At 43.3% G+C, this 18,839-nt stretch overlaps 1 protein-coding gene across 2 annotated transcripts in view; it reads left to right on the top strand.

Annotated features, from left to right (window-relative positions):
* The window catches only part of LOC149274938 (frizzled-3), a 29,374-nt gene extending 14,126 nt beyond the window's left edge, over positions 1-15,248 (top strand). For both annotated transcript variants that reach the window (XM_089505084.1, XM_089505085.1), the window contains 4 exons: positions 2,374-3,391; positions 13,951-14,099; positions 14,607-14,840; positions 15,038-15,248. In XM_089505084.1, the coding sequence (XP_089361210.1) occupies positions 2,374-3,391; positions 13,951-14,099; positions 14,607-14,840; positions 15,038-15,248 (1,612 nt within the window). The remainder of the gene's footprint in view (positions 1-2,373; positions 3,392-13,950; positions 14,100-14,606; positions 14,841-15,037) is intronic.
* The last annotated feature ends 3,591 nt before the right edge of the window (positions 15,249-18,839 follow it).

The following is an 18,839-nucleotide window of genomic DNA, read 5'->3' as shown; positions in this document are numbered from 1 at the left end:
TCCGGGTATGAGGGTATCGCAGGGTTCTACAGCCCTAAAAGCCCCGATAATGTGTATAGAAACAGCAGGGAATGGGGGGTTTTTGTACACCGCCCCAGGCTTATCTCCAACTACCTCCCTTAAGCCAAAGGTGTCCAGGCTGGTGTTGGTAGGAGTTGTAGTCCAGTAGTAACCAACGAGATACATTTTACATGCCCCCTGCATAAAGGACAATAATCACCGAGCCCAGTGGAAATTTATTAATCATTGTTATGGTTATATATAGCGCCATCATATTCCACAGCGCAGTACAACGGGTGAAGGACCCCATTTTCACAATTTCTGTTCTTGGGATCCAGATATGAGACTTCGCCGCCTTTAGTTTAAGAAAATGATCAAAACCCGAGTTCCGCTTTTCCGCCGCACAAACCTGAAACGTGATTCTTGTGGGGCCGGAGACCCCGATTTACCGCAAGGAACGGGTTGGCAGCGAGCGGCAGCTGAAACCGCGAGCGTGACCTCTCTCTGCACCGGACGTTAGTGACATCACTTAAATTCTTACAGAGACCTCTGCTATCCTCAGCCTCTGACATCAAAGACTTACTCAAGTCACTCACCCAAAAGGAAACTCCTATAACACCCATCCGGCCCCCGTCTAGTCGCCCGTTTCTCCTGCTGTAAAGACTCAAACCTTAATCAGTCGTTGGTCTCGTCTTAGATTCAGGAGCCGTGTGTCTATCCCATGCATGTTTAATACCCTCACTGTATTACCCTCTACCACTTCTGCTGGGAGGCCGCTCCACTTATCCACACTCTCAGTAATTAAACCTTCCTTACATTTGCTTAGAGAGGTGACCTTTTCCCTACAAAGCGATTTGGGGGCATGCTTGGCGTCCCGTGGTCTGTCATTTTCACTGAAGCCATATGTAGGTTCCAGGGCAGGGGTGCGTCTGGGATGGAGACAGCTGTGTCAATAAGGTTAATTTTCACAGATACTCAATAGAACTCTTTATATATAAAGGACGAGAAAGCATTGTGAGGTTCGGCAAACACCGCGTAGCCAATAACATAAAGGAGCCGGATTATCAATCATATAAATATTTGGCAGCGTTCCGAATAATGACCTCATCGTAATAGAGATAAACGGGAATCGGAACGCCACGCGCATCTAAAACAGAACAAATGAATCTTAAGTTATTATTATTATGGTTGTTTTATATAGCGCCATCAAATTCCATAGCGCTGTACAATGAGATTTAAATACTTTTATAATATGTAAGTGTTTTGGGATTATTATTTTTATTTTTTGTATTATTATTATTATTATTATTATTTTGGATTACTATTTTTTGAAATTATTATTGTTTTATATAGCGCTATTAGTATTGTAGTATTAGTATTTTGAATTACTATTTTTGTATTGTATTATAATTTTTTTTGTATTTTGTATGACTATTATTATTCTATTTATTTAACTTGTTACATTAAAATATATTAAATGTCAATCATTTTATTATACTTGTAAATATACCCAGAACTGTTGTACCGCACCTGTTGTTGTAGTGCAAGCGACTATCCTCTTATAGAAGGGGGCTTGTGGGCAGGCATTTAATCATGCTGTGTGGGGGCCGTGAGGATTGGGGCCACGGGAGGTCATGGGAAGCCTTTTTATGTGTTATTCAACCCAGCAATGAGTATAAAGTATCCCTCTAGAGAGGAACTCCGACATGCGCGGCTCCTGCACTGGATAAAAGCGCTTATCGTTTATGAATATGATCTATTAATGATGGAGCCAGAAGATTTTTGCAGTGTGGAAACAAAGGCATTTATCCCTCCCCAATAAGCAACTAGAGCTTGATTGGCCCTGTGCAATGTATGGTTAAAAGGGAACCGTTGCCCTCACAGCATTTTATCATAACTACATTTATTAATTTAAAATGAAAACTTTTTTTGAGATTTAGTTTAAAAGTTCACGATAGAAGATGAGATCAGAGGCGGCCTGTGGCAGAGCTAGCGTTGTCTGATCAGCAGTCCCCCCCCCCTCCCCTTACAAAGACTGCCTGAACCAATCAGCAACAACCAGCAATCAGCAACAACCAGGGAGAGAGAACTCAATGGGGAGGAATAATCCTGCAGATCCCAAGAATAGAAAGCTAAGATAATTCAGGGCATGGTAGATAAAGTGGGAGAGATCGTATTGCATCATGGTGGGGTTCTACCGTAGGAACACGATGATCAGAACATTAACCCCTTCACGACGAAGCCGTACATGTACAGGTTCACAATGCATTGTCATTAATGGGTTAATAATATAGAAGAAAGTTTGTGATGTTGGATGATGATGATGATGATGATGATGATGATGACGACGACGTATCTCTTCTTATCGCTCAGGTTCCCTGATTGTGATGAGCCATACCCACGAATGGTTGACATCAGCGCGTCTAAAGAACCCACGGAAGATACCCCCCATGGGGTACAGAGGGATTACGGCTTCTGGTGTCCCAGAGAACTGAAAGTCGACCCCGAATTAGGCTACTCCTTCCTGGGGGTCCGTGACTGTTCCCCACCCTGCCCGCATATGTACTTCCGCCGGGAAGAACTGGCTTTTGCCCGATATTTCATCGGCGTAATATCGATAGTCTGCCTCTCCGCCACCCTGTTTACCTTCCTTACGTTCCTCATCGACGTGACCAGGTTCCGTTACCCCGAGAGACCCATCATCTTTTACGCCGTCTGCTACATGATGGTATCCTTAATTTTCTTCATCGGCTTCCTCTTAGAAGACCGCGTAGCGTGCAACGCTTCCAGCCCGGGCCAGTACAAAGCTTCCACCGTGACCCAAGGATCTCACAACAAGGCCTGCACCATGCTCTTCATGGTGCTGTATTTCTTCACCATGGCCGGCAGCGTTTGGTGGGTCATCTTGACCATCACGTGGTTCCTCGCGGCCGTTCCCAAGTGGGGAAGCGAAGCCATTGAGAAGAAAGCCCTACTGTTTCACGCCAGCGCTTGGGGAATCCCGGGAACCCTAACCATCATCCTCCTCGCCATGAACAAGATTGAAGGGGACAACATAAGCGGGGTGTGCTTCGTGGGCCTCTACGACGTCAACGCCTTGAGGTACTTCGTCCTGGCGCCGCTCTGCTTGGACGTGGTGGTCGGCGTCTCGCTGCTGCTGGCCGGAATCATCTCCCTGAACCGCGTGCGGATCGAAATCCCCTTGGAGAAGGAAAACCAAGACAAGCTCGTGAAGTTCATGATCCGTATCGGGGTGTTTAGCGTCCTTTACCTCGTACCCCTGCTGGTGGTGATTGGCTGCTATTTTTACGAGCAGGCCTATCGCGGGGTATGGGAGACGACGTGGATACAGGAGCGATGCCGGGAGTATCACATTCCGTGCCCCTATCAGGTAACCCTCTCCTTATATCTCATGGTGATTTCTTTCTACGCTCTTAATCGGAACATTCTATAAATTTGAGCAAAAAGAGAAGATTCTCGTTAATAGGCATTTTTGTTCTGGCGTTCCAATTTCCTCTCGGTTCCCTGTCTCTGGTGGCTTTGTGATCTTTGTACGTATATTTTATATAAAATATATATATTTATATATATTTTTAATTATGTTTAATATATATATATATTTAATATATTATGTATATATTTATATTAATATATATATTTTATTTAATATGTATATATATGTGTGTGTGTGTGTATATATATGTATATGTATATATCAGCCTTGTGTGGCATGTGTAGAGACCCCATCTCATGTATGTTTTTGAGTTCCGAAGGATCTAGGCGTGTAATTAAATACTACAGAAGCGTTTAATAGATCTGGCTGGGTTCCCACGCAGAAGAGGTTGAGGGACCTGAAAGGAATAATTGTATTCCGTGCCCAGTCACCGAAATACACTCTGGTTTGAAGGCACTTCAGACCCAGAGCTTGGCCAAAGAATTGGCGGAAATCTGCTTTGAACCCAGAATAACGGGCAAAAAAACCACCAAATGAATGGAATTTCTGCAGAGGACACGCTTTCGTTGTTATGGCCGTGACCGCAGTTTATCTGCAAAAGTAACCTTTATTTATTTTTTAATTTTTTTTACAAAAACAATAATTCTGATTTTTATGTTAATCTTGTGCTACTGGTACATTTTTTTTTTTGTGTAACAATTTAGAATATCTAGTATTTAGTGTAAATGGTTATTTTATCATATTTGTTCATCCTCTATTAGGTTTATAAGGTCTATTTAGAGTTTTGCTAATCATATGTGAATGTTTAAAGAGTGGGATATATATTTTATATTTATTATATGTTATATATATATCTCTCTATCAGGAGACTCCGGGGCAAACCTAGAGTGTTCCCGGGTATTACCAGCAGTAGGTGGCCAGGGACGTGAAGCTAGGGGCTTCAGCGAGGGAAAAGTTATGAGTTTTTTGTTTTTTTTATTTCGGCCCGCCTAAAAATGTAAAGAAACGCATTTCACCCAACAATGTCGACAAATACTTAGTCAACCGATCTTATTTTGCAGAGGGAGAAGACATTTAGAGTTCTCTGCACTCTCAAGGGATTAAGAATCAGACATTTACTGTTTTTTTTTCCCCCTTTTAGAGGAACAATGAAATAAAACCTTCTATGATTCACCAAACGACCGTAACCATAAACGTCAAAACCTGTTACGGTTTAAACACCCGATAATCCGAACGCAAAATCCTGACAAATCAATTAGAAATTTTGATAATCCCCGTTAAGATTAGACGTCAATCAGACCCGGCCGATTTTCATTATTTAGCTTTTTATTTATTTTTTTATTTTTCTTATTTTTTTATTATTATTCTACATATTACATTTTTTTCACTTTTTATTTTTTGTATTATTGTACATATTTAATTTTTTCATGGCTTGTCCCCAGTTCTACCGGTTACTATGATCTTTACGCGGCTGTCTTTCCAGTGGCCCGTCATCCTCTTTCTTTAGTCCTTGCCCTGTTTTACCCATCCAACTTTGCCAATTGCCCTACCTAACCAATGACCATTCTGCCCACATGTACTTCCCCAGCTGTTAGACACCCCCACTCTTACCCTTAGCAGACTACATTGATACATAGATTGCCAGAAAAGAACATCCTTGAATTGCTATATTGTTTTGCCGGTACTACTTCCACTGAAAGTCTATTCCAAGTATCTACTACCATTTTTGTAAACTAGAATTAGAAATAGAACATTACCCCCTACTCTACCGCAATTTTAAACATACCCCTTTAGTTTAATCCCTTGATGTATTTCAATGTCCCTAATGAAGTCCGTTCCTCCATAGACTTTCATTATTTATAGAGTCCGACTGGGTGATTAAGACTGAGCCACTCTATTGTTCCTCACAGGCAGTATGATAAGGAGTGGGGGTGTTTAGTAGATCGGGGCTCAGATAACAGAGCGAGAACTCATACAAATGGCTGAAAACATTATATTATGGGGGGCAAAAACTACAAGTGGGGTAAAAAAAAGAAAACAGAGCAATACCGTATTTGCTCGATTATAAGACGAGGTTTTTTTCAGAGCAAATGCTCTGAAAAATACCCCTCGTCTTCTAATCGGGGTCGTCTTCTAATCAGACCTCAAATAGAGGTCTGATTATGAGACTAAGATCCAGATCCCCCGCACCGCTGCAGGGGACCTGGATCCTCCTGTCTCCCCCCCCCCACACTTACTTACCGGTGCTTCCTGCTGTATTGCCGGGGCAGCGGGTTGACGTCTACGCGATCCGCGTAGACAACGTCCGCTGCAGCCGGAAGGAGGTGTGGCTAGCAGCGGGGGTTGTCTGCGTCCGTCGCGGATACCTTCCCCGACTGTCAGAAATCAGAGTTCCCTGCACAGGTGCCGGAACTCTGATCTCTGACAGCCGGGAAAGGTATCCGCGACGGACGCAGACAACCCCCCGCTGCCAACTCCACCTCCTTCCGGCTGCAGCGGAAGGAGACGTCAACCCGCTGCCCCGGCAATACAGCAGGAATTTGGAAGCACCGGTAAGTGTGTGTGCGTGTGTTAAATGGGGGACATAGGGCATTTCTGGAATGCCTTATACCCCTATATGCCACTCTGGCACTTAGGGGGTTAAAAGGCATATTATGGGGCAGAGTGGCATATAGGGAGTTATAAGGCATTTCAGGAAGCAGAGTGGCGTTAAGGGGGCATTTAATAGAGCACTCTGCCTCCTGAAATGCCTTATAGAGTGCTCTATACAATGCCTTTTAACTCCCTTAATGCCACTGCCTCCTGGAATGCCTTATACCTCCCTATATGCCACTCTGCCCCATAATATGCATTTTAACCCCCTAAATGCCAGAATGGGATATAGGGGTATAAGGCATTTCTGGAGGCAGAGTGGCACATAGGGGGTCAAAAGGCATACCATGGGGCACAGTGGCATATAGAGGGTTAAAAGGCATATCATGGGCCACAGTGCCATATTGGAGTGGCAAGCCTGGGGGCAGATGTGCGTAACTGGGGGACAGGTTGGAAAATACAAGAAATAAAAACAAAAAAAATATTTTTCTCAATCATAGCTTTTATTTAAAAAAATAGTTTACATGAATTAACATTTACTGGTAAAACTTTTTTCCTTTAGGGTCGTCTTATATTCAGGCTTTTTCTTTTTTTCCTAAGTTAATATTCAGATTTTGGGGGGTCGTCTTATAATCAGGGTCGTCTTATAATCGAGCAAATACGGTATTTCTGAAAAAATATTTTTAATCGATACGGGGAATAAAAGAAAATTGTTGGGAGATCCGCTTTATGAACCAAAACTCCCAAGAATGATGAGCGTTTGTCGAGATCACAATGTCTGTGGATTGCGATGCTTCGTGTTACGAAGATGCCGCAGAATGCAGTAATTCTCTTCTCCATGGAATATCCGTGCCAGATGGGAGAGCTTTAATCGAGGGGTTAATTACACATTCAGAATCATTTCTACCCCCGGAAGCCCCCTGGGAGCTGGGTGGGTGTAAAATACACCAATTGAACTGTATGTATTTATGGGGGGGGGTATGCCGTTTAACTCCTCACTATAACGAATAATTGGGTTGAAATATCCAAATATATGCTTTGACGTTGTTCGCTTATATTTAATGACTTCCTGTTTTTCCGGGCTGCTTTTCGATGTAATTAGATTTATTCGCTCGCAGCGCTCTGCGTGTACCGCCATCCTCACAGTGAATGCGGTCTCATGTCGTGGATGTATACACGCGCATGCATGAGTGGGGTACATTAAATACATTATATTTATTTATAAAGCGCCGGCAGATTCCGCAGCGCTGTTACAGTCAGAAGAACAATTTATAAAGACATAACACATGCAATAACAAACTGGTGCAAAGGAGAAGAGGGCCCTGATCTTGCGAGCTTACAATCTACAGGATTTATTAAAAACTGGCCCATAAAATTTTGTTGTTTTTCTGAAGGACTGCCACAGCTTATTTGGCATTTCATTCTGATATATATATATAGATATATATTTATTTATTTTATCTATCTATTCATCTGTGTATGTATCTATATTTATATCCCAACATATCATATCTGCAGATGCTAGCTGTGAACTACAATTCCCATGATTCTTAGCCAGCCCGGTGTCCACCATAATGCTGGCTGAGTATCATGGGAAGAGTAGTCAACAGCAGCAGGTTTTTTTTAATGTAAAAAAAAAAAAAAAAAAAAAGGCTAATGTTAGCCTACCTCCCAGGACCTTTACACACACCTGCCCATAACCACACATATACACATACACTACCCTTACACACACCTGCCCATAAACACACACACACACACATACACACTTGCCCGTAAACACACATATACACTGCCCATAAACACATGCCTGTCCGTACACACTGCCTTTACACATACCTTCCCATAAACACACATACATACATTGCTATTACACACACACACATATACAGTACACGTACACTGGTCCTTACACACACACATACACTGCTCTTACACACACCTGCCCATACCCTGCCCTTACACCCCTTTCTCCCCATCGCTTTCCTCCATCCTGTCGCTTTCCGTGTATCTGTGTAACGTTGTAAATTGTTCCCCGCGGGGCGTGTTGTCATCATTCTTATATTGTCAGAAAGTATAATTTTACGTTTGTAGATTTTAAGAATGTCCCAGGACGGGAGACGGCTTAGTGCTTCTGCCCCGTTTACACAAAACCTTATTTTCTCCCTATAATATGTCACTTTGTTCTTTTCTTTACATCACTTAATCACGTAAAAGCCCCACCTACAAACTTGAAGGAATACTTTTTTTTTTTTCCTGGTTACTATGGTAACAGCCTATCAATGCCATCTTTTGCGTCGCATGACAATTAAGTGATCGCGGCAAAAAATATTACCGTATTTATAAAAACTATTACACAATTAGAGAATTATTTCCAAGAAAAGTTTGGCCATCAGGAATGGCAATCCTAGCGCTGCATTTAGTGTTCAAATCTTCCATCGTGAACTGTTACCCGGGGTATTACTGGAACCGAGTGATCGCCGCTGAGTGAAGATTCCTGCCGGGGGCTCCGTATGCCTCTCCGGAGGTCCCGAGCCTCCCGCTCACACTCGCTTTACGAACGTGTTCCTGCAGAGCTGTGCCAGGTCAGGTTCAGACTCCACCGGTAATCCCGATCACTCACTACCTCCTGAACTGGGAACGGCGAATCGCCTTTACTTCCTCTCTTTAACACATTCACTGCCAGACAGAAAAATAACCAAAAAAAATGATATTTTCTAAACGTGTTTCTCCTGCTGTAAAGACTCAAACACTAATCAGTCGTTGGTCTCGTCTTAGATTCAGGAGCCGGATGTCTATCCCATGCATGTTTAAATTCCCCCACTGTATTACCCTCTACCATTTCTGCTGGGAGGCTGCTCCACTTATCTACCACCCTCTCAGTAAAGTAAATAATTACATCTTGGGGTTAGATTCTGGTCTCATGTTGTAATGAGCATTTTATATTTTTCTATTTTCCCCAGAACTGTTCCTTTTATCGCAGACCTGCACATCTTCAGTCCTTGAGGGCCACACGCGGGCCAGGTATTCTCCGTATCCTTGCCCAGGAACATGTATTTTTAATTGAGATGGCTGTTGTCGAGCCGGGATTTCCAACAATTATGGCCCTCAAGGACTGGAGTCTTGCGGCCCCCAATCCCTCTGCCGTGAGCCTGAGCCCCGTCCCTTTGATGACCAGTTAGGAATAACGCCGGCTATCTTCTGCCTGGCCTTATGCCGCGCACCAACCCCTATCACTACAGGACAAAGCACTGGAAGCGTGTGAACAAGCACTAACCAGTCCTGGTGGCAGCCGGTGGCACATACCAGTACAATCACAGCTAATTTATCTGTGTAGCTACGCTGTGTCGTCCACATCTGCCGGGAGACAACTCCATGCATGTACTACCTGTTCCCTTATCTAAATAAGTAATGTCACTCAAGGATCAGCACATTGACGGTCTCGTGCTCCCTTTACCTGGAATACTTCTTTGTTGTTTTTCCCTGTTCTTCTTCTTTTCCCTGTTTGCACATATTTGAGGTTGTTGGCTCCTCATCAGTCTGGTTGCAGCTTGCTGTCCAGGGGTTAAATGGGAGGAGGTTTAATTGCACCTCCCCCAACACATTAATAAGGTTTTGGTAGCCGTATAAACTGCTTTGTGTGCCCACTATGTAGGAGGTGAGAGTCGGTTCTCACCCTATTGAGAGTGTGCCTTGACGTGGCGGGTGAGCTTAATTATGCTTTGGCCAATTCATATAACCAAAACCTCTCATTTATATTATGTTTATAGATTTGTTGCCAACTTTATTAGGGTGAGAAGCGCAGACAGTATTTTGTTTTTTGTATACATTGTACAGCCAACACACTGTATTTGCAGCGCTCACACTGTTTGGTAGGCCTCATATTATACATTTGTATTATTTGAGCCTGAGACTAGCTTAGCGCACCGACATTTTTTATTTTCCTTGTTGTTTTTACCCCCATATCCCACTGACCAATTAACCTTTTACTGTCCAAAAGCCATTGTATTCCTGGTACTGTTTCCATAGGGTCCTCCCTGTGGATTCCGTATCTTTCCTGCCCTTGCTGCAGACAGCGGTTCTCTAGCGTCTTGACCTGATTTTAACTTTAAAGCCTGCGCGATGAAACCACTTATCTTGAGAGGTTCTTCTATTAACCTTTAAGTACCCCGGAGTGACATCATGTCTCCTCGTAGACGCCACTTTTCTAAAGTAAACAGACTTGGTTCAGTGTTTCCTCATAACGTAAATCCGGGTATCTTCTTCCCCGTCTTTGATTATCGAGAAGAGGAGAACGTCCTATTAATAAAGGGATTTCACAAAGTACAAGAGACCAGAATCTAACGCTTGAGGGTCAGAGGATGAGATGGAACGGAAGGACGTTCTATTTTACTGAGGGTGGTAGATAAGTGGAACAGCCTCCCAGCAGAAGTGGTAGAGGGTAATATAGTGAGGGTAGTAAACATGCATGGAACAGGCATACGGCTCCTGAATCTAAGACAAGACCAACGACTGATTAAGGTTTGAGTCTTTACAGCAGAAGAAAAGGGCGACTAGACAGGGGCCGAATGGGGCCGATCCGCCGGCGGGTTCTGTGTTTCTATGAGACAATACATTTTTTGCTTCAAAGCATATAAATTCCTTGACTGCTCCTTCACAATAATCCAGCCGCGTCCTCCCCGTTAATTATTAAACGGAGCTTTCTGTTGGCTGCACATCTGGACCCCGCGTCAGGTTTATGATTTATTTCGTGTAGAGTATAGATCCCCGTAGTGCCGCCTTTTGTGCCTGCGCAGAATCGTTAAAAGCCCCCATAAGCTAATCCCGATCAATGCGTTGGAGGCGAGCGATATATCCTCCGATTCTGCCCTAGATGTATCCTTGTGACCCCTTGATGGTGGTGGCTGGCAGTACTGATTTGGCCCCGTCTGTGGTCTACGCTATAAAGACATCCTAAATTATTCGAAGTGCGCCCCCTAGTGTTAGACGCTCTTCTGCTGCCACTAAATGCCCACTGCGTGCCGTGTTTCCCGCAGGAGATGCTGTAACATGCGGCCTCCGTGGACGGCAGCCTCTCGCTTTCAGAATTGTGTAATCTGAAGGTCAGCCCCAAACCTGTATTTCCCGTTTTTGCCATTGTTTTCTTTTCATGCCTGAGCTCTATTCGCCCCCCCAAGACACTTCCTGCAATACGACACGCGGGATTATTTTTCAGCCGGGTTGTTTCCTCTCTTCCCCTCAAGCTGGGTCAGCGAAGCACAAAAAGCGCCCGGACGGACTTGACATTTCATTTAATCACAAAGCTTACTTCAAGTGTTTGGTTTTGGGCCGATACGATTCAAAAACTTTCAACTCCTCGCTTTCCCTGACAAAGATACGGCCGACTGTAACACAATGTGTTGTTTATGCTAGGAGCATTGAACCGGCCCCATCCGGCCCCCGTCTAGTCGCCCGTTTCTCCTGCTGTAAAGACTCAAACCTTAATTAGTCGTTGGTCTCGTCTTAGATTCAGGAGCCGTATGTCTATCCCATGCATGTTTAATACCCTCACTGTATTACCCTCTACCACTTCTGTTGGGAGGCTGTTCCACTTATCTATCAGCCTCTCCATAAAATAAAGCTTCCGTACCTTCCATTCTCCAGAACTGTCCCCAATACTCTAGGTGAGATCTGTAAAGCATCAGAACCTCCTCCCTCTTCCTGCTATTCATGCCACCGACCATACAACCCAGCACCCCGCCTGCTTTCTCCGATACTTTTGTTGCGTCCCCAAAAAGGGCCGCGTTGACTCTTTATAAGGCAGAGCGAGGCTCGGAATAGCTCAGTGTTCAGACTCCCGGGTTACTGACGACACCTCAAAGTCCTTCCTTCTTTCTATCACTTGGATTCCTGCCATGAAGCCTCGTCTGCACCCTCGATGTGGCCGAGTAACGTTTGATTTGCAACGTTTGATGGCTCTGACGCCGCGATACACTTCTGATACATTTCTGATACCCGTCTTGTTGTTTCTTGTTTTAAGGCTCGGAGATTTGTCCAAATCATTGCCTCTGCGTTTCACTTTCGGGTCGACATAAAGTTTAGACGTCTGCTGTATACACAGGACAGACGGCTCTGTGTTTTTAGGCTTTACATGTAAGCGTACATGTCCGGTGTCCAAAAAAAAAAACACCTTTACCAGAAAATAAGGTCCAATGTTGGATAATAGAGATGTTTTTAAAGCATTACTAAAGTTTAGCTGAGACTCTCCGAGCAAATTCGTAACTTCACCGACACTAGAAAGCTTTTATTATTATTATTATTTATTTTTTTGCATGGTTAACATCGTAGGTCATTTAAATTGTTAGCCCTCCATGCTGACTTCTTGTAGGGAGTCTCGGCTGTGGTGTGAGTCGGACCGTCACAATGTGGCGGGTGCGTATTCATACCGCCAGCGGCTGTACCATGACTCCGCCCACCGCGGCAGGTTAAAGACGCGCTCCCGGAAATAAGCATCCAAATTAAGACACCTTTTTTTATATAAATAAGTAGAAATTGGCTAAATGCCTTTTTTTTTTTTTATATTAAAAAAAATATATATTTTTTTTCATTTTCACTTTAAGACGCATGTGCCGGGGCGAGCCATATCCGGCCGCCACTTATCTATTAATCAGAGTCACGGGGAGTGTAAAGGGTGCGATAGACAGAAGAAAGGCTTGCAGGTTTTTCGCCCCAAACAAAGCTGGCAGCGCCTTCCGTTACGAGATCGGCCGCTAGCTCCCCGCTATAGTCACGCGGCGGCGTCGGGTATAAAGGAGAGCCTGGGCTGCCAGGACTTAACGCCGGCTCTTCGCACGCATGTTTCACGTCGCATTGTGTTGGGAAGGCGGTTTCTGGCAGAGGCTGCCGGCGTGTTCTTATTGTCTGCCGGATTAGTGCGTAAAGGTTTCAGGAGTCCTGCGATTAACAAATACACTGTTTACTGATTTAAGAACGGTTCTCGTAAGTACACAAGGAAATGCGTGAGCTTAGGGGCCGAATTAGGACAATAATGCCGAAATAAAAGACGGTTTGCCCAAATTCTACTTTTATTTCCTAAATGATTGCCGGAACCTCTCGTTTTACAGTTCTATACGCTAAATTAACCCATATAACCCTGTTTACATATTAAATTTAAAAAAAAAACAACAACAAACATATTAACCCAAATTATGTGTATCCCATGTGAGCAGTCATCTCAACCTCTTGTTCTCAGGATCTGCATGATTATTCCTCCCCATTAAGTCGCTGCTTGTTGCTGATTGGTTCAGGCAGCCTTTTGTAAGGATGCACAATATATATCCAGTTGTTCCCGGTGGAATCCGTCTCCTGAATACCCTGAAACATTTGTTTTGCGGGGGCCGGGTCCTGAGCCCACCAGGTGCACAAGCAAAGAACCGAAGCAGCTGGTGGGACGGAGATTTGGAAATAAATTTAACACCCCCCCCCCCTTGCAGGGCCGTCACCCTCTAAATGAGAGCGGAAATTTTAACACGTTGGCTGTCAGAAAGGAATGGGGGCGTGGCACTCAAAGGGTTAAGGTGGCTTTGTTTATTTTTATGTTACAACTAGATTATTATTTTTTTCTTTAAATTAGTCCTCAGCATATCATAAATTGGGTTTCTTCCAGAAGGATCCGCACCGTCTAGTTGTTTTGCCAGAAGATTACGTTTTATTCTTACAATAGAATTTACGCTCCAACAAAAACATTCTTCTTGTTAGTCGTCGGCGCCGTCTGTCATCGCGTCCTCTATGTTGAAGAATCCTCTTTGTCCCCAACGAGATACAAGAGTGTTTTAAAGACCGGAATATTCGGAATCGATCGCGCCTCTGAAATGACTGTTTGTCGATAGAACGTAACCGTCTGCTTCTGTGTTTTATGTATGCAGGTGACCCAAACGAGCCGCCCCGACCTTATTCTCTTCCTCATGAAATACCTCATGGCCTTGGTGGTCGGCATACCTTCCGTCTTCTGGGTTGGAAGCAAGAAGACCTGCTTCGAATGGGCCAGCTTCTTCCACGGTCGCAAGAAAAAAGAGTGAGTGTCCAACCCATTGACCTGATATGATCGTCTACGCAGGACAGTATTTACGTTGAGTTTATAGGAACGCGAGTGGTGTAGGCTGCTCGCTCGCGCGTATCCTTGGGGAAATTAGGAATTTGGTGTTGATTTGGCCACCTTCACCACCCAACAGTTGACTTTGAAGGGATTCCTCCCGGGGCGATCGGTATAAAACCTCAGGAGGCCAAACATTAAATACTTTTGGGTCGCTCACTACCCAGAACACCACTCAAAAGTCCTCATACTTTTGTTATAGACCCGTTTTGATGTTTAATGTTACGGGGTAATATCTCAGTAAAGTAAACCTGCTTTACATTCCATCTAAGCCTCTGACCCTCTAGTGTTAGATGATGGCCTCTTGTTGTAACATCTCTTCTCCCGTACTTTGTTTAATCCCTTTGGTGGTAGGACAATAGTAGGCTGAAGAGCATTGTTTTATCTCCCTCGTTCTCAAAGTTCATTGAGCTCCTTGTGTCTCTTTAGAGCCGTAAACGAAAGCAGACAGGTGCTTCAGGAACCGGATTTCGCCCAGTCGCTCCTCCGAGATCCAAATACGCCCGTTATCAGGAAATCACGGGGAACGTCCACTCAGGGAACCTCCACTCATGCCTCGTCCACTCAGCTGGCAATGGTGGATGACCAAAGGAGCAAAGCGGGCAGCGTCCACAGCAAAATAAGCAGTTACCACGGCAGTCTCCATCGCTCTCGGGACGGCAGGTACGCCCTCCGACATGTTACTGTCCTTATAGTTTCCAGCAGATTTAGGCTGTATAATATGGGCAATAGTTTTGTATTCCCTCTTCTATAAAATGGAGATCCGAGTAATTAGTACTTTGGTGGCAAAGCCTTACGGAATATGTGAGCGGAGGTCATAGAGTCCAAAGAACTGAACGGTATTTTTTTTCTGTTTTCAGGTACACGCCATGCAGCTACCGAGGAATCGAGGAGCGTCTTCCCCACGGCAGCATGTCCCATCTCACCGACCACTCGAGACACAGCAGCACCCACAGACTGAATGAGCAATCGCGCCAGGGAAGCGTGAGAGACTTGACCAATCCCTTGGGTCATATTTCACACGGAACCAGCATGAACCGAGTCATAGAAGAGGACGGAGTGAGCGCCTGAGGGCACGGAACGCACCTGGAACTTTGATAGAAGAAGAAGCACTAGACGAATATCGGAACTGCTGGAGAACTTTGGGTGTCCCGAGCTCACGCTGGACCTTTGACCCCGGAGACATATATAGCACTGAAGACCGGCATCCACAGGCCTTCCTGGAACGACTTGTGTTATACGCTGCTCCTTTTTGATTACACCCGAGTGCGTTTAAGTTTGGAAATGTCCTGGCCTAAGAACCCCCCAAAAATGGGTGTTATTTTTGCAGATGATTGGAAAACACAATTGTATAGAACTCTTATTTATATTTGGATACTTGAATTATCCTACTTGGTTTGGAGCAAAATGGTAGTCCTATGGACCTAGCGTAAAAAATATTTCTCAACGCCTATGGGCACAGCCCCGTGTGATGTTTTCAGATGAATCGCCTATAGGGACTGGACATTGAATACAGTATACCATCACCACTCGTGTCTTCGTACTGTAATTTTCTGAACAAATGTAAATATTTTGTACATAGAGAACTCGTCGCACACACTGATGTTTGACCTTCTGAGGCCGTCCTGGGAATGTTGGCCGTAAACTCGATTCGAGTGGTCGGTCAACTCATCCTCAAAAACTGCTGTAGGACCGTGTTGTTGTCCGGTTTTCCATGAACCTTTGTAGTGTAAATAGATTCCAGTCTCATTGTGAAGCGTAACAATACAACAAGAAAAGAAAGCGTGCATTCCTTTGGTCCATTCCTCCAGTAATGGCGTCTGTCATTCTCACTGAAGTAGGCCAGCTTGTGGTCTTCATCCTTCTTCTGTGGCCACGGCTATCAGTGCTCCACATGCCTATTACAGCCTAGTTGGGCTCCCTGTTGTGTAACATTTATATTCCCTACGCCTGCCAAGTCAAATATCCAGAAAGAGGTGTCATCAGAAGACGTTGGCGTGGTGACAGAGGGGGGCGTCGGCTATATGGGACAAAATGGCTGCACACAGGGAATCCAACTCATTAAACATTTAGGGATGCAAACCCGGCACTTAATAGTTTGAACACTGGACTACGTTACACATTTTTCATGATAAAATCCCCTTTTATTTAATTTATCTTTAGCCCATCTAACTCCTGGTCAATTATGTATCAAATTTACAAGAGCTCTTTCAATTTTGGCGACAAAATTTACGTTATTTGGAATACTCCCCTAAACGTATAGTAATTGTGTGTCTATAGTATTCCAGCCTGTCTGGAGGACCACGGATGTCTCTGTATGGGATATTCTGTACATTAATTAATTTAATGTAACACCAAAAGCCAGGACAAAACCCACTAGTAATCCCTGTAGTGAAAGTCCCTTTGTATGGATTACGGACTCTCAGGTTAAAATGAATTATTACAATTAAATAATACAATATTAGGACTTTAGCCGTAATTGATAAATAAACACTGGATTTTTGTTACACTGAATTTTTTTTTATTTTTTTTATTATTATTATTATAACCGATTTTCCTGCCAGAAAGGAGTAAGGGAGGTGTTGCCTGCCTGTGACACACATAGGGTTAAAGGCGGCAGTAATGTACTATAATAAATTACATATTTAAAATGGATCCAGATCCATGTATATATGTAAAAAAAAGTTACGGGATTCAAGGTTTTACATTTTACTGCGTTTTTAGAGAAAGCAGGTATTGACACAAAATTATTATTTTTTTTATAATCCATAATTTACATACATTGGGACGTCCATAAAATATGTTCGTTTACATAAAGCCGCCTTTTTAAGCATTCCTGTCTCTTTAGGTTCTCCTATAGGAGAATTTTTACCAATTTTCGTGAACAAAAAAGGTCAATTTTTAATACGTTGTTTTTCTCTGTGTAGTTGTTGTCGTCTCCCCCAGGCAGAGGACGCATTTCTTTTAAATGTTTTTTTTTATTTAATTTTTTTTGCACTGTTTTGTAGTATAATACTGTATGTGTCTGTTTACAGTAGCTCGGCCTCTATTTTGTAAAATGCGTTGGCACTTTAACAATGAGTGTAAAAAAAAAAAAAAAAGATCTGACCCGGAGGATGGGGGTAGAGGTGCATTTCAGTTTAGAGAGAGGCTGACATTTTTTTAATAAAATCAATAGAAAATACTTGTCTTTTTATTTTATGTATCAGAATGTATTGTGAGCCATTTTTTTAATGTAGGGATATCCATAAGAAGCTGTTAAATATTTACTTTTTTATTTTTAAAAGGATTTTTTTCAAAAGGGGAAAAATAATGGAAATCTGTAACATTTAACCCTTTGGCTAACTGCCCCAGTCCAGCCTATTAAAACCCTTAATTCACACCCCATGTGAATACAATTAAAGCAAGCTTCTTACGTTCCTGCTCTCCGGTCTGGATGATTATTCCACCCCGTTAAGTTATCTCTCCCCTATTGTTGCTGTTTGTTTATGGTTGCTTAAGGCAGCCTTTAAAGGATGTGAAGGGAGAGAATTTCAGGACCGTAAGTCAACCGGATAATGCCGGGTCTGCCACAGGCTGCCACAGACCTGCGTTTCCATACGGCGAGCTCTTTAACGCCAGGGCGATTACGCCCCCCCTTTAAGTCCGAGTGTTTAATCTCCAGTAGGACCCATTAACCCTTTGCTGCGGTTCACGGCACAGAAATCCGCTTTTTATTTTCTCGTTTAATAAAAAACCTCGTGTCCAAATTTCCACGCTAATCACCTTTCGTCATTAACTCTTACCTTCTTACCTGGAACATGATTAACCCACCATCGCTGCCCGATACCCGCGGCTTACGATGGTCTCTCCGGTTATTTATGTTAGATGAGATCCCAATATACACACTCTTTTAATTTAGATTTATGATTTCATGTAAAGTTGTCACAGAATTGTATACATTTTTAGGAAAACCTAAAACCTTACACCTAGAACTGACCCCCGAAACTGTGGCGTTCCTGACTAGTAGGGGTTAATGTCAAAGTCTCTATTTATAGTTCATAGTTTTTTGGGGGGTTTTTTTTACTAGCTGGTTTCCCATAAGAAATAAATTAACCTCTTTAAGGCTCCGCTGACTCTTATTAGAGGTTCTTATCCCGTAAGCTTCTCGGGAAGCACCCTGCGATCACGTTCTAAACTCATAAGCGTGGCGGAAAATCCATCGGGAAATCTAGCTTACGGTACGGACCTTCGCTCTTTTCTGGATTCTTCCTACCCCCTTTGCCGTCGCCGCACTACAACTCCCATCATCCCCAGAACTGCTGTCTTTGTATCGATGCAGAAGAACTTTTTGATTTAATAAACAGAGATTCAGTGGATTCCGCACTGCAAAGTGGCAAACGTAGAATAATACTATGGAATAATCTCCATGGACTGTACATGGTCAATGTTATTGTTAATTTTCACTCATATATATATATATATATATATATATATATTTTATATAATTATATATTATAGCTTTATGGAATCTAAAAATAATTTTAATGAAATGTAATTATCATGCATTTATTTATGCAGAGCGCCAGCAGATGCCTTAGCGCTATTACAATAAGGGGAGGAGGAGTAAAAATTAACAATAAAATGAACATTGACAATAACATAAATATGCTGTAAGACATA

This window comes from Sceloporus occidentalis, unplaced genomic scaffold (genome assembly GCF_023333645.1).
Source record: "Sceloporus occidentalis isolate IW3139 unplaced genomic scaffold, rSceOcc1.0.p SCAF_309, whole genome shotgun sequence".
Taxonomy (NCBI): domain Eukaryota; kingdom Metazoa; phylum Chordata; class Lepidosauria; order Squamata; family Phrynosomatidae; genus Sceloporus; species Sceloporus occidentalis.
The sequence above is the reverse complement of the archived record's forward strand: the minus strand, read 5'-3'. Positions and strand labels throughout refer to the sequence as shown.